Source organism: Bolinopsis microptera, chromosome 8 (genome assembly GCF_026151205.1).
Source record: "Bolinopsis microptera isolate Bmic1 chromosome 8, MBARI_Bmic_1.0, whole genome shotgun sequence".
Lineage (NCBI taxonomy): Eukaryota > Metazoa > Ctenophora > Tentaculata > Lobata > Bolinopsidae > Bolinopsis > Bolinopsis microptera.
The window spans coordinates 11,181,053-11,198,412 of record NC_087079.1 but is presented as its reverse complement, the minus strand read 5'-3'; the positions used below and the strand labels follow the sequence as shown (position 1 = coordinate 11,198,412).

Below are 17,360 nucleotides of genomic sequence, written 5' to 3'. Positions count from 1 at the left end.
CACTCTAAATGAATCAATAGCTGACCTGCCTATACAGGCTTCTGAATTTTCAACATTTGAAGACTACCTCCTGCCATCCAACAATAACTCTATATTCCTATCTGACTGTTCACATACTGAGCTCATGGAAATAATTTCCAAGTTGGAAAATGGCAAATCTAGTGATATTCCGATCCGTATAATCAAAAAGTCAGCTCATTTAATCTGCCCTGTTTTAGCCCAACATTTCAACAAACTCATGATGAGCGGGGTATTTCCTGATGTTTTGAAAGTTGGGAAAGTTACTCCCATATTTAAGAAAGGAAACCAAGAGGATGTAGGAAACTACAGACCTGTCTCTACACTGCCTATATTTGGTAAGATATTTGAAAAAGTGATATACAGCCGTATCTACAGTTTCGCTCTGTCACAAAATATCCTTGATGAAAACCAATTTGGCTTCCGCAAGTCCCATTCTACTAGCCATGCTGTTAACTACTCTGTTAGGATTATTGAAGATAGCATAAAAAAACGAAACCATGTTCTAGGAATATTTATAGATTTGAGTAAAGCATTTGATACAATCGACCATAGTACACTCCTAACAAAACTAGATAGGTATGGAATAAGAGGCAATGCAAACTGTCTTATTAAAAGCTACTTATCAAATAGAACACAGTATACAGAAGTCCTTAATGAAAAATCCGAAAACCTTATCATTAAATATGGAGTTCCACAAGGCTCTGTTTTGGGACCGCTCCTTTTTCTTCTATACATAAATGATATTGCCAATTCCTCGGATTTAGGAACTTTCATACTATTTGCTGACGACACCAACATTTTTATTGATGGAAAAACTGTAGATGAAGCTTATGAGAAAGGCAACAAATTGCTAAGCTGTATAAAAAAGTATATGATCCTTAACAAACTTCACATCAACATGTCAAAGTGCTGTTATATGCATTTTAAACCAAAGGCTAGTAAACCAGTAGAATTGCCAGATTCGCTTCAACTCCATATTGATGGCTTTCCAATTAAAAAAACCAAAGCAACTAAGTTTCTTGGAGTTGTTATTGACGAACAGCTTTCCTGGGGGCCTCATATAACAGCACTTAAACGAAAGTTAAACTATGCCTCTGCCACCTTAAATAGAATTAGGGACTCTGTACCAAAGGAACTCCATAAAGACCTCTACCACACACTATTTGAATCCCACCTCACATATTGTATCTCAGTTTGGGGTGATGCAGCACTCTTTAGGACAGCAAGTATCTGGCTGTCTCAGAAGCACTGTGTACGGGTCCTCTTTGGTGATAAAGAGGCATACCTAAACAAGTTCCTTACATGTGCAAGAACGAGAGAGTTTGACAGCCAGGCACTTGACCATACATTCTTCCAACTAGAGCACTGTAAACCACTTTTCAAGCAACAAAACATCCTGGCTTTCAAAAATTTATATACATATCACACATTTATGGAAGTTTTTAAAATACTAAAACTAAGGTGCCCAGCATCACTGCAACAGCATTATCAGTCATCTTCTAGAAAGGAAACCACTATCATTTCACAACTCCCATCTAATGACTTTATATCAAGATCCACCAAAATTTGGAACACAATTGCACCTAAACTTAAGCTCTTTGACTACTCCTACAAGATTAGCCTTGCTAAAAGTCGCCTGAAAAAGGCACTTCTAAAGCTGCAACATGCTTATAATGATTCGGCATGGACCACAAGCGATTATGACATAATGCAGCTGTCATTTGAAAACAATCCCCTTCATCAAATTTAATCCAGTGATCTCGGCCCACAGGCTCCTCCTATTAAACAATTTTGATTTTTGTAAATGTGTGCTGACTCCACCACCTATGTATTTAACCTAATATTTAGTGTATTACAGGTAGAAATTGACTTAGGTAGGTATTTTTCTCTTAGGTAGATATTAAGAATTTGGATAATTTCTTAATTGTATGACTATTTCCATTACTGAGACGTTTTTAATATTTAATTTAGGAGGGTTTTTGAAATTTTTATAGGACTGGTTCACAGAGTGAACAGATTCCAGATTTATATATTTTTAAACTGATATTTAATAAATGATTAAAAGAACAAATTTTAAAGTTGCCATTAGATCCAAAAATACACCCATTATGCTCACTTAAAAACAACTCTAAATCAGTAGGTTGTCACTCTATTAATGCACCACACCGCTACCTCCACTGCACTAATAGTTATACAATAAATTCTACAATCCTAATTTTGTGTCGTGATGGAGACCGGTGTTCATACAAAACATTTACTAGGTTGCCGTTTGGTGTGAGCAATAGCGAACAGCACGCACACTCCTTTGCCCCGTCAACCTATATCTAATCTATTTAAAGAGTGACAACCATACTGCACATTGAATTAGGATTCCGTTAAATATCAAATTGATTTATTGTAAACTTGTTTAATCTGTAATAAATGGCATAAAATTGAAATTTTTGTTTAACTGAAATTTTTTGTTTAACTGACGTGAAGGTGAATATAAAGGCATGGTCACCAATCCTATCATTCAATACACCGGAGAGAAGTACATGATCTATCTCTGATGTGAGGATATTGTCAATACATGAGTTTTTACAGTTAGGACGGAAGTGGGTAGCAAGTGATATAGTAGGATACATATTGTTACGAAGTAACGTGTCCTCAAATAGCTGGCTGGAGGTTTGTACATTGAGGAGGTTAGAGTTAAAATCGCCAAGAATATGGAACTTTTTACCAGCCAACTGCTTAGATATATCCTCAAGAGTTTGACAAAAGGTCTCACTACAGCCATTTGGAGGACGATAAGCAACCCCATATGTCAGTTTATCACCCGAGCTAAGAGTAATTTCAACAAATAAGCACTCAATATCTTTTGTACAGTGAGATAGATTTTCGATTACTACAGCATTCAGGCGATCAGAGACATATAAGGATACTCCTGTTCCTTTTTTCTTATCAGGGAATGGTACCTGACAAAATGTTGTATAGGAGGGGATTTGGTATAAGCCTTGTTGGCTTGGATCGATGTTGGTCTCAGCCAATCCAATGACATCAAAATTACACGGGAGGGTCTTATGTTCTATTAAAAAGCTGTCAAAATTACTAGCAAACCCATCTATATTGCAAAACAGAGCGGGCAGATAAGCAGAATTTTTATTTTTCTCAGGAAAAAGTTTGCTGATTGAGTTTGCTAGTTCTTGTTTTGTGTAACGCTTACAGTCTTCAAGTATTGAAGAGAATTTAGCTATGGTGACATCTTCCTGGTTGTTTGTATCATAGAATTTATCTGAATCATCATATCTTTGGCTGCTTGGAAATGGGCAATACCTATCTTCTATTGTACTACAGCAATCACTGCACATCCATAGACCGTTTTTGCTTGTAAATTTCGCGGATCTGAAGCACTTAGTATGAACAACTTTGCTGCAATTTTCACATTCTAAGAGTGGCTGGCCAATATTAATGTATTTACTACAGGGGTCGCACACATCTTTAATAAGTTTCATAATCATGATAAACCAAGTGGGATAAACTCCCACTGGTCGGGTGGCCTTCCTTTGTCTTACTCTCTCCTGTCTCTCCTTCACATACACCCACTGTTTCAGACATCTCACAAATTTAGCAATACCAAGCTCTCCGAGATGGATTTCATCACCATTTCTCGTGAGTTTCATAGCAAGCAACCCTTTACCGTCTAAAAAGTGGCCAACACCAGGCCAAGGTGCCATACAGTCTGGTTAAAGCTAGAGTACAACATTTCATCAACCAAGCTGTTGAATGCCATAATGTTTTTATTCATCTTAGGGAGTCTAGACGGTAAAACTGCTGTGACAAACAACTTCGCCTTAGGGCACAGTTTCTGGATCTGCTGGATTTTCAGGTGGAGAATGTCTACCAGCTGGTGTATATCACCAGGTGACTGCACATTTTCAACTCGTAGATCGTTGGTCCCACAAACTAAGATGACGTTGCTATAACCAATGCAGAGCTTAGGGTCTATTGCACTGACCTTGTTGGCTTTAACACGTTCACCTGGGAAGGACTGTCCAAGGGTTCCAGTACCGCTCCGGGAGAAAAGACTTCTGGATATTCTTGACCTTTGTCACACTTTTACTACATCTATTGGATGAAACCAGATTAAGACCTGATTGTTGCATTTACAATTTGTCCCATAATTTAGTGTTTTGCCGTTGTTTAAAGAATTCAATTTTATTTTTAATGATGTATTCATATATAATGTATTTTTACTTATTTTTACTACTGAAAGGAATTTTTATATAGGGTCATTGCTATATTATCATGTGTATATTGTCTGAATTTCTATTCTTTCTTATTTTTATAATCTTGATTCATGTTAATTTCCATTATTTCTTGTTTTATTCTTCATATAGCAATACAGTATAGTACTATAATAATAATAATAATAATAATAATAAGTAGGAATTTATACATCGCTTTATAGCCATAAAGAACTCAAAACCCAAAGATTCAGTTCAAACCATCTAAAGCGACTCATGAGTAACATGTACATAAGAACTTATTTTTATGAAGTATGGATTTTATGAGAAAGGTAATACATGATACTTATACAAATACGTTTTCAAAGAGATGAGTTTTTAGTTTCTTTTTAAATAAGACGATATCGGTTAGTGTTCTCAATTGATAAGGAAGCTTATTCCAAACAGAGGGTCCGCAGTAGCTGAAACTTCTCTCGGTTTTACTATAGTTTGAAATAGGAGGAACATTTAGGAGGAAATAGTCTTCTTCAGTTCTTAGTACACGTACAGGTTGACTTTTGATGTCAATACATTTGATGATATACTCCGGCGCTATGTTGTTAACGCATTTGAACACGGTTAGAGCAATCTTATACTCTATTCGTTGTCGTATCGGAAGAAAATGGGCTTTTTTCAGGAATGGAGTGACACTGTCCCATTTTTTGATAGCTTTCCAACCAAACAAAAATCGAACACAGGAATTTTGTACCTTCTGGAGTTTCTTTATTAGAAGATCAGGTAAACCGTATAAGAGTCCATTGCAGTAGTCTAGTTTTGAAAAGATCAAGCAGTGAATGAGCTGTCTTTTTAGATCATAGTTAAGCTTTGAGCCTATAACTCGAAGGTTTCTCAGATGGATGTTGCAGCAACTGATAATTGAATTTATTTGGTCTTCAAATGTTAGGAATTGATCCTCTTCACATTCTTTTTTGTTAAGGTCAGAAAGAATCTTTTTGAGATCATTGTCGCTTATGGTTTCAAATTGGCTCCAGGCTTCACCTTGAAATGGTTCAGAGTGGTCAAGAAGAATGTCAGCTGCAGTATCATTGTTAATGGCAGAGTAAATCTTTTCCACTTTATCATTGAAAAACTCTTTCATCTCCTCACATAGAGTTTCAGCAGGTTTGTTATTAGGCTTCAAGTTTTTAGATATGTCCCGATCCATCAGCTGATTGACTATTTTGTAGGTATCTTTTTTATTGTCCTCACAGCTTTGCAGACGATTTTCATAGTATAGCTGTCTAGTGGTGTTTATAACTGCCTCGGCATGCTTAACAGCTTTTTTATAGTCTAATTTTGAATCTGCAGTTTTAAGTCTCCTGTTGTCACGTTCAGCTTTTCTTCGTTTCCTTCTGGCAGTTTGACATTTTGTGTCCACCCACTTGCTTTGATCAGGATTAATGCTAAAACAGATAAGGGGAGCATGTTTATCAAGAATTCTGCGAAGTTCTTTGTTATAGAGTTCCGTGGCAGAGTTGCAGTCAATAAACTTGTTGGGGTCATTTATGTCAGATAGCAACAGATCCTCCTTGAAAAGATTTATGTCTATATCTGATATCTTTCTGCCCACCATATCTTCTTTGTTGCTTCCTTTGTGGTGAGGAAAGGCAATAGAGAAATTTACGAAGTAGTGATCTGATGTTGTTACTGTTTTAGCTACATCTATATCTTTTATGTTCAACATATCACACGCATTGCTTCTAGTAAGAACAAGGTCTAAGATTCCACCCCCAATGTGTGTTGAAATGGAAATATGCTGGATGAGGCCATAGTTTGATATGAGATGGATAAAATTTATCGTATCAGGATCAGTGAGGTCTTCGACATGGATATTGAAGTCTCCAGCAATGATCAGTCTACCTGGAAGGTGAGTTAGACTGTCAAGATATTCATCAAATTCCCGTAAAAAGTCTGTCATTTTGGACATTTTAGCCGTACAAGATCGATAGACACAGCAGAAACGAAGAAGGTCATTGGAACTTGACTTCAGCACACTCTCAACATGTTCGAAGGATTTATGGGTCTTTGTAGGGCGTTTATTGAAGCTAAGATCTTTCTTAAAGGCAATAGCGACACCACCTCCTCTACCAGCTCTAGATTGGTGAACAATATTATAGCCTAGGTCTTTAATTTCCGCTATTTTTGACGTATCTCCCTTACGTAGCCAAGTTTCTGTCAGGAAACAGGCATTGATATTGGAGTCAGACAGTTGCTCAAATACTTGTGCAGTTTTATTACATAGTGACCTCGTGTTAAACAGTCCGACATTTAGGTTAAGAAGCGTAGTCTTCACATGTTTTTTGAGTACTCTGTTCTTTGTCTAAGACTCTCTTTCTCCAGCATTATTATGGGACAGTTTTCAGCACCAGAGTGATGGGTGTTACAAGATTCTCTGTATGATTCATAAGTGGAGTGTGGCAGTTGGTGCATCTGTGACTTCTTCTGACCTCTTTGTAGCATGGGCACACATTAGGTGCGATGGGTGCGGGATCGCACAATTTACCGTTTTCCGCACACTTCCGCATAATTTATTGTTTTCCGCACATTTCCGCACATTTTGTAATTATCTGCATATTTCCGCATAATCTAGCATTTTCCGCGTAATTTCGCATAATTTTGAAATTTTCGCGTTAAGATTTTCGAGTGTAAAACCAAAATATGTTAAAAGTTGGGCACTTTTAGGACCGTGACTCAGGCCCTTTCGGGACCCTGGCCCAGGCCCTTTCGGGACCCTGGCCCAGGCCCTTTCGGGACCCTGACCCAGGCCCTTTTGGAACTCATACCTAGGCCACGTGACCCAGTTACCACGTGACCCAGGCCCTTTCGGGACCCTGACCCAGGCCCTTTCGGGACCGTTACCCAGGCCCTTTCGGGACCCAGACCCAGGCCCTTTCGGGACCCTGACCCAGGCCCTTTCGGGACCGTGACCCAGGCCCTTTTGGAACTCATGCTTAGGCCACGTGACTCAGGCCCTTTCGGGACCGTGACCCAGGCCCTTTCGGGACCGTTACCCAGGCCCTTTCGGGACCGTTACCCAGGCCCTTTCGGGACCGTGATCCAGGCCCTTTCGGGACCGTGATCCAGGCCCTTTCGGGACCGTGACCCAAGCCATTATGGAACCCTCGTCGTTACCGTACTTCGATTATAGTGTATCAGTTATCATTTGTAGGTGATAATAGAAGAAGTAGGTGTTAGGGGTAATGAGCTTTATTCGTTGCAGCGTTGGCTTTATAATAGTGGGCTTAATGGATCTTGGATCAAATGGTTCACAAATACTGACGATCAATGCCAACAAGCGTGTCACATATTTGCGATCACGCATGGGATCTGATCGACTCTATCAAGAGGCGTCTTCAAATAACTGTATCCTGATTCCTGATCTCTACCAGATCAAGTCACTGTTCCCAGATAACTGAATCTCAATATAGGTTCAATCATGGTCTTAGTAAAGAACTACACCCTCAGTAACACATAAACAGACCTATTTTTGATAAGAGCGGCGGTTAAACGTTTAGAATTTCCAAAGTCCTCGAGAAAATGCAAAAAAAAACCCGCACAATTCCCGCACAAATTTCGAAAAAATCGCCGCACATTTGCCGCATAATTGGTAAAAATTTACCGCACCTTACCGCACATTTTACCTTTATAGTCGGGTGCGGTACCGCATAATTTCGATTTTTTTACCGCACCTAATATGTGCCTCTGCTTTGTAGGGACAAGCCCGTGTTATGTGTGATGCACTACAATACATGCAAATAACATCAGTTTCGTTGCACTGAGATGAAATGTGCCCCAGTTTCTGACATCGGAAGCACTGTTTAAGATCAAATCTATCAACTACTTTACATCTGGAATTTCCTATGTAAATGGACTGATTGTTTAACAGGAAATGCCTTATGTCAGGAGACACTTTAATCCCAACAGTAGTGTAGTCTCTTCCATAATTGACATACCCAACTTTAAATGTTCTATCATGCTTAGTCACCAAATCTTTAACATATTGATTCTTTTCCAGAAGCTTCAATTCCATAAAGGTTTTAACCTTTTCTCGAAAGTCAGGAACTGATAGATTTTCAGAGACAATGTGGGAGATTAAGTTGTTTGGGATATTCGTAACTGTGACTTTCGGAAACATTTTCTTTGCATCATTAACAGTGATTTTGGACGAAGTTACAGCTGATGAGTTTGCGAGGGCTATTTTCCCATCCTCTCTATCTTTTTCTGAAGGGAAGGAGATAATGATATGTTAACATTACATTAAAATGTTCATGTACTGAATCATAAATAAATTTTTGCTCTTTTAGCAGGTCCCCTCCTCATTTAAATGATCAACTAAAATAATAATGATCTAACTCTTACACGTAATCGATATTCATACAAAGACTTTGTAAATTCAACTAAAATGCTACGTACACCTGAGTATGACATATACTAGTAAAAGTGCAATTAAGTGTGCTTTCCACTGCTATAAAAGTTAATAAAAGGTTTTTACCGATGTAAGGGTGATTCCTAAGTTATTCAATATTCATTATGTTTCTCCTTTGAGGTGATCGTTATTAAATCTATCACATTGAAGCCACAGTGTACCCTTACAAGATGATAAATAGTTTAGCAGGACTTTTAACCCTCAATCGACCAAGAGAGTTTTACACAGATGCGTGATGTTGCAAAGATCCAATGGACTCCTTAGTTCACTACCTAGATTGGGTGACACTTTGATCTCCTCTTCGACATTGATGTAGTTAATATCCACCTCGAAAAACTTGATGCTTTGTGCTCAGTTACAAGTTTGGATGTCCCCCTTTTATCCAGAGATCGTTCACTAGGTTTGGCCATTTTAGACCTTAAAAATAAATTTAAAAGTGAAGAATGACAGGGCCTGACAGATGCCTTGAACAATTATAAAGGGAGTCGTAACTACGTAGCCTGCTGTGTTACGTCTCACAATTATCATTCATCACGAATCAATCTCATTGAGTCGTGTATTTTTAAATCAATATTTATTTATTTTATTTGGGGACTGGTTTTTGGTACACCGATGTTTTACAAAATCATATGATACATAACAATATAATTTTATTTAATATACGTGAATATGAGAATTGAGGATTGAAAATTATGATGTAACCTTTATCGTTTATTTATTTTTAAAAAACCAAAACTTGCATATCATAATTTATTAACACAGTAACAAATAATTTGTTTTGATACGACAGATGATCACACGCACTGTATAATACTGTAACTAACTGTAACAAATCAAACTAACTCAGCTTATGGTACAAACAACAGATAGTTTCAAATAGACATGTCTAGTTTTATGGCTGCAGGTGTTGCCTTGCTTGGAGTAGGATTCATTGGTACACGATATGGCCCAAGAATTAGAAACAGCTGGCCTAAAATGGAAAAGCAGTTACAAGGCTTAATCGGGGATAGCAGATATAAAGGAGGTTTCCAAAGCGACATGGATAAATATGAAGCTGGAAAAATTCTAGGTAAGTTTAGGAATTAGATATGTATTTAAATTTATCTTAACATGTTGATTGCAAAAGCAAATGAAGTGGAAATTGAATGACATTTGATAAATCTTCAGGGTTATCGTCAAGCTCCTCAATAAAACGTGTCCGAGATGTTCACAAGAAACTAATGTTCCAAAATCATCCTGATCGAGGAGGATCCCCATACATTGCTACAAAGATAAATGAAGCAAAGGACTACTTAGAAAAGCAAGCCAAATGAGAATTGTTTAAAAGCTAAACTGCTTTTGTGGATAAAGCTGTCAATTCGAGTTAATGTGTGATGTGCAATGATTGCAGACCTATGACCCATCAGATACACTGACAGAGACACCTTCAATCCTAATGTGATGAAATACTCAGAGATAGCGCTCGAAAATGAATTTCTGTTTCCAGCATAATGAGTTTTTTTACAGTATTTATTGAAGTTTCTAATTTATTGATGATTTTTGTGATTATTGTTTTACTATACATAGAATTTTGGGCAACAAGATACCAGAAAAGACACTGCTGTATAGTATTGTATAATTCTAATTGCTGTAGTACAGCTTATCAAGTCAAATAATGCTTGTTACATAAACATTTAGTTGAACTAACAAATTGATCACAAAGAAAATACAGTCATTCATAGTTTAAAATTATTTTCTTGTTACCAATGCAATCTTAATATCTATGAATCTCAGTTGCAGTAAATGATGAAAATGACGATGATACTTTAATTACTTAAGGTCATTTTTCATGCAAGCTGTGTAGTATGTCCAACAACTTTAGGCTACCATTGAACCACAACATCTACAACAAAAACAGGTAAATCTAGGAGAATTACATCATACATGTTCTATACACTTACAGGGATACTGTTTTGATATAAATAACCTATCAATTTGTTAAAATGCAGGTTCATATTGTGTTGTTATTAAATTCCTAACCAAACATATTCTAAACTTACACACAGCTTCCTGCATTTTTAATGGATCATCCCATCGTAGGTCTAATTTAACCAACTCAAATTTCTAATCATAGTAAACACACAGATCAGTTGGCAGCTCAAACAAAGAAAACAACATACCCCAAATGAACGGGAACACTTATGCAACTCCCTCGGAAGATGATTTCAGTGATGACGATGATGAGCTGCTTATTGCTGCCTCCCAGCAAGTTGAGAAGAAACTGGCTCAAGAGAAGGTACGGTATTTTAATTTTGATAAGCTATTATATATGTTTAAATTCAATGTGTCCAATTATCTCAAATTTTCGTTACTATGTTATGTTTTTTAGAAGCATTTAAAGTTTAAACACTTTGAGATAACTAATTATCATTTATTTTCAGGTGGGAGCAACAGCGAGGAATGTTAATGCTCTGCAGCTGCAGGGTGAAATAGCAATACTCAGAGATCATAATCTGAAACTAGCCAGAGAGGTAAACTCCAGCTTATCACCACGGTAACATTCTAACATTCCTTATGCTTATGTGATAAGGAACTTTGATGAGAAGTAAATTCCCGCTTTTATTTCAATCTATCACTTCTGTCATCTGCTGATATCTTTTGATCTTTCGCTTTCTCTGATCAGCAAAGTTCTGCTCATTTCCACACTTCAGCTCATTAGATAAACCCTACTTTACTATATCTGTGATAATCACTACAACAGGTCTTAGTGTGTAAGCTGCAATGTGCAGCGAAGTTCCTCTGTCTCTCATCCTCCCATCAATATTAATCTTCTAAGTCGTTGTCATCTGAAAAGAAATATCTTTGGGTCTTAGATGAGTTTTTGGGTCCAGCAGCTAGGGTAACCTTCTCGACTTATTGCCTGCCTTGTGAAAGACCGACGTGCCCTCTTCGTTCCTTGCGATGTCGGAATTAACCTCGTCAAATCTGTGATGAAACAGTCTCATATTTCACGTAGACCAGGATCATAGCGCCATTGAAACGTCCTGTCTTAGTGCAACCTTGCAGAACGTGAGGTTATGATTGAGTGTCCCTTGTTATGCTGCAGAGTTTACAGTTACTGAAACTGATATATTCCAAAGCTTTAGGTTGCTAGTGTTGACGCACTTTCATGGATAGCATGACAGTACCGGACTATGTTGATAGATCAGGCGTTATTCCACGTGGTGTGAAATGTCATTTGAATTTTCATGTGAGAAAGAGGTTTTTGCCGCTTTATGACAACAAGTGAACAAATAAGTGTCTCTTCATCAAGGGCCTCACCATGTGGTTAGCAAGTTTCCACTCTTGTTGTGTCCTCATATCTGTCCCATAACCCGAGGCCAGTTGTACCAACTACAGGTTCTCCACTAACTCTTGGAAGTAAAGTTGGCGCTGACGGACTTTTCAGCTCTTTGGAATAAGACCACATCTTTCTGTGAGTCTGCAATATCCTTAATGGTTAGAGTACACATTTTATGCTGTAGGGGTCACTAGACGTTACAAAAGTTGGTGTCCCTAAATACGTTGGAGGACATGTACTCAGTGCAGATGTTTTTCCAGCTGCAATCCTTTCTGGTCTCTACTCCTGTAGAGTACGGTGGTGGACAAGGATGCCAACAATCCCTAGCCACTTCTTAAGGTATCTGTTACACAATGCCCAAGCACACTCACAAATGGTGATGCGTAGGTAAAAACAGTTAACCCCCAAGACATCTTACTAATGATTAGGAGGTTAAACCCCACTCCTACAGAGGACCCGGTGATTTCATCATAGACTTTTTGTTTCCAAAAGGTCCTCTAGCTATCTTCTTAAATCCTGGACCAAATTTCCTTCACTCAAGATCTACATACATGTACAACCTAGTGAACTTCTTGGTGCTTGATAAAGGACGGCACCTGTTGTTCGCTTAGTACTCTGCATCATAGGTACTGTACTTTCCTCCAGTACACTTCATAAGACGATATACAGGCACTTCGATGGTTTAGCCTTCATTTTCCTTCGACCATTCCAATGAACTCTTTTACTACCATCAACATCTTCTTCATCTCCTCTCGCTCTAACGACAACAGGGTTATAGGTCATCATCAATGCTTTCTTTTAGGTCTTGCATCACTGAAGCTTGGCTCTACCAACTTGACTGCTCACACAGCTAGAAGTTCCAGTAAACGTTGAATACTATAAGAACAATCATTGGGTCTCCTGGAACAGCCTAGCTCATACAGAATGTTCTGGATGTCCATTTCCTGCACTTAACTAGGGCACTTAGGCTTCCATAATACTCATTATAAGCTTAATGAGCTTTCAGGTAGGTGGTACCGCGTAGGGCATAAATAATAAGGCAGTGTGGGAACCTCCATATGCATTCCATAAGGTCAATCAGATCACTGGAACTTTCTTCTTGTGGCTTTAGCATCTTTAACTGTTCAAGGAGGCTTGATTGTGTTCTAGGCAACCAGGGGTTTTCTTATGAAACTATTTCTGTACTGAGGTGTCAATGAGCAGATTTCGTGTCATGACTCAAGTACACGGTCCTCCCCCAGATGGCACAGAACAGCTTCCCACTACAGTTTGAGTGTGATGTTTACTGGAACTTGCCAGTATCTTTTAGATATCGTTTAGGAATTAATGTTACTCACTCCCACCTTCCACTGTTGGGGAACAACTCCATGTTATTCCAAATCCTACATATCATATGTGTAGGAGTGTGACTGAACGTTCGACACTTCTTGTAGCATCAGGTAGTTGACACATTTGACCCTTTGCTGACTTATTTCTCCTTGACTAAAGTTTTTAGGTGGAATTCATCCCATGTGGGTGCACTGTACTGCAGATCCAATTAGGTGTGTCAAGGTCTTTCAGTCCTGTTGGGTTTACAAGTCCACGCACTCGTTATTATCTTTGTAACTCCTTTTCAAAGTAACTTAGATGCTACTTCACTGTCAAACTCAAGGCTCTTTATATGTTAGTCTCTTCCTTCGGAGCATTTCTTCTAACAAGAAACTACTTTATACATTATTAACGTTTCTAAAATAATACAAATGGATTTAACTCCAGCTCCAGACTATTGTAATTGATAAAGCGGATTGAAAGGAATAGAATACAGGGGAACTGTATCGTCACACATTATGAACACTTTCTGCCAGAGATGGACCTCTCAAGCCCCGACGCAGAAACTCCTGAGACAGTAAGTATTTCTTTGTGCTTCTAAGGCACAACAGGTATAAGCTAGTCTCACCCACAGGCGACCACAATTACACATAATCCAGAATATATTTATTCATATCCAAATTATTCGTATTTGGAAGAAGACATGTACTCTATTTATCGAGCGTCTTAAATAATTTTACACCCAAACTTAGAATTTTTCTAAAAGGGCTCTCGACAGAAGCAAATTGGTTAGTTCACAACACTACCAACTTCAGCAAATAACTTATTACAAAAACATTTTTCAGCTTACCCTGATTCAGACTGGAAGAGTAACTATTGGCAGAAATCCAGACGGTTATGTCATACAATAACTGAGATCTTATATGTTTTCCATAAATCAATTGTTATCAAGTCAGCACAAGGTAGGGCACAAACACTTATTATAATTTTAATAAAATCTACAATAAAACTGCAATTAAAGGCTTTTGGAATATAAATGATCTGAGAAATTTTCTTTTACTTTTAGAAATTCCCTTCATTATACATTGTCCGTCATTTTCCTCAAGAGTAGCAGGCCCTGGAGTTTGATGGCGAGGAAACTCATGATCCTCGATGGTGGGTTTTGTGAATCCTCCATGCCCTGGTAAGCCTTTACCAAATTAAATCATAATAACTCATATATTATAGCTGAGAACATGTGTGTCGTGTTCTATAATGGTCTATGCTCTCCGCTCGAAATTTAAGAGGTTCTTGTGGTTGCAGTTACTTCAATTAAACTAGTTTTTCATTATCCAATTATATTTTTTAGAAGGGGACCACCAGGCTATCATATTCATAAACCATTTTGAAGCTAGGTGTAGAATAACAGTGTTTAGGCAAGCAGAAACAGTTCCAAACGCTGATTTTTCGCGCCCACCTCTAGAATGACGGTTAACCGTTAATAAAAAATTATTTATTGAGAGTGTTGGTGCTGTCTTTTGATGACTTTGAGGAGGGCTGAGAAAAGGTAGACAGAAGCAGAGAGAGATAAGGATATTTAGAGGGTTATTTTGGACGTCGAACCCTTTCAAGACAGTCAAGGGAGTGCTAAATCCAAGTCCAGTGGGTGATCTTAAGGAGTTCAAAGAGATCTAGATGATCACTTGGCCAGAACATACGAGATCCAGCGGCAGCAGCCCCATGGTATACTGAGGTCTGCTGAAGTTGCACCTGAACCCTCTGTTGCCCTTTGACCTCCAACGGAATCCAAGAAGGAACTTGAGGAGGTTGTAAAGAAGGCAAGGAGCAAGAGTGCCCCGGTTAACAACGGATCCCCGTACACAGAGTACAAGAGATGTCCTGGTATTTGCCTAAGAATCACTGGACCTGCTAAGACTGATAAGTTAGAAGAAAATCCTGGACAATTGTAGGTATTATCGAGGGTTCCTACATCCCAAAGGCTGATGGCGACTTAACACCATTTTAGGACGGCCTATTTCCCTGGTAACATTCAAGGGAAGATCTATTTGGCGATCTGTCTAATGAGTATGACCATCTTTTGTTGTCTCGAAATGGATATGTAGACCTCTCTATACAGAAGGTGGTGTGTCAGGCGTCCTTGGTGCACGGAGCATTTGGAGTGCCATAGGTGAGGTACTGAAGTGAGGCAAAGGTTCAAGAAGAAGGATCGAGTGTAGAGGCTTGACTGCTAACGCTTACGGATCGGTACCCCATTTTCTGATTGCCAGGGCCCTCCTTCTACATCGTCCCTGAGAAGGTATCAACATTATCCCTACTGTACTTCCCGGGGTATTCGAATGATCTCCTCAAGAACGGTGACATCATACTGGCGAGCAGATTTCTGAGATAGGAATCTTCATGGGGTGTGTGATATCAGTCACTTGTTTGTCTTGTGCAAGAAACCTGGCATGAACACCTAAATCTAAGGTTCCGAGAAGCATTGAGTACATCAAGGATGACACACCAATACCAACTCGAACTTTTATGGACGATAGCAGTCTGACCACTGCACGAACGATCACCTTAAAGGAGAAACATAATGAATATTGAATAACTTAGGAATCACCCTTACATCGGTAAAAACCTTTTATTAACTTTTATAGCAGTGGAAAGCACACTTAATTGTACTTTTACTAGTATAGGTCATACTCAGGTGTACCTAGCATTTTAGTTGAATTTACAAAGTCTTTGTATGAATATCGATTACGTGTAATAGTTAGATCATTATTATTTTAGTTGATCATTTAAATGAGGAGGGGACCTGCTAAAAGAGCAAAAATTTATTTATGCTTCAGTACATGAACATTTTAATGTAATGTTAACATATTATTATAGTACTATACTGTATTGCTATATGAAGAATAAAACAAGAAATAATGGAAATTAACATGTATCAAGATTATAAAAATAAGTAAGAATAGAAATTCAGACAATATACACATAATATAGCAATGACCCTAGCTATACTATATAAAAATTCCTTTCAGTAGTAAAAATAAGTAAAAATACATTATATATGATATATGAATACATCATTAAAATAAAATTGACTTCTTTAAACAACGTCAAAACACTAAATTATGGGACAAATTGTTAATGCAACAAAACATTTTATTTAAATATTGTACATTACAACACGTAATTATGCGCGGCTTCAGAAAGTTGAGCGAAATTTTAGCACCACAAATGGCGCGCGCCATTTGCAGCAGTTAACAGCAGTTAGCAGCAGCTAGCAGCAGTTTATTTGCACTATTAGTCCCCCTGTGTATTACAGGTCATTCGTCATTCGATCGTGTCTTCACAGCGTGTCCAAGCTCGCGCCGCGCGCGTTCGCAAGTTTATTTTACGCATTGTCGCGTAGACTCATGGCTATGTGAAAACGTGACAATAAACATAAAAATTTAAAAAATTAAATTTTGATATTGTTTCCAACCCCGTGCGCGACTTAATAAGCAATCAATTTACAACTTTGTGATATAACTAGAACTAATAACAATTTGCCTCGGGCCATACCATTTTATTTCAAGAAAAAAGTGGCATGCGGTACTTGCAAAAAATTTAAACGATTATTATCCGTCAATTATTCAATATGGCCATGGAGAATAAATTTTTTAAATCAGGCGTTCACATAGCCATGTGTCTACGCTTACTGCATGACGCGCTTGTTTCGGCGGTCGTGCGCTACTGCAAGCGAGTTGTCATACGTTGTATGACCCGCCGCGCACGAAGTGCGCAGCTCCCCCTGTATCGTCGAAGACTATAGTGAAGCGACTGTGGGGGTCACCACGTGATACAACAAGCGAGAGGGCTCTGGATAGAGCAAAATCAGGCGCGCCTGCATTTCTACGTTTTGTGTTCATGTTTATACCATGCTCACCTATTCCTATGCACGACAATCTTTTCGAGCTTCTTGCACTTCTATATTCAATATTGCGAAGTGGACCGAGCGAGAAACTAGCAAGCTAGGTTTCGTGAATCACAGATC

General features: G+C 38.3%; 2 protein-coding genes across 2 annotated transcripts in view; both read left to right on the top strand.

Moving 5' to 3' along the window:
• LOC134819637 (Golgi-specific brefeldin A-resistance guanine nucleotide exchange factor 1-like) overlaps positions 1-17,360 on the top strand; it is a 391,238-nt gene that overhangs the window by 91,237 nt on the left and 282,641 nt on the right. The window lies entirely within an intron of this gene.
• Positions 10,481-15,285, top strand: LOC134819799 (uncharacterized). Its single transcript, XM_063829948.1, has 4 exons — positions 10,481-10,606; positions 10,834-10,984; positions 11,130-11,219; positions 15,127-15,285. The coding sequence occupies exons 1-4, from the start codon at positions 10,554-10,556 to the stop codon at positions 15,283-15,285; spliced, it is 453 nt and encodes a 150-aa protein (XP_063686018.1). The 5' UTR covers positions 10,481-10,553.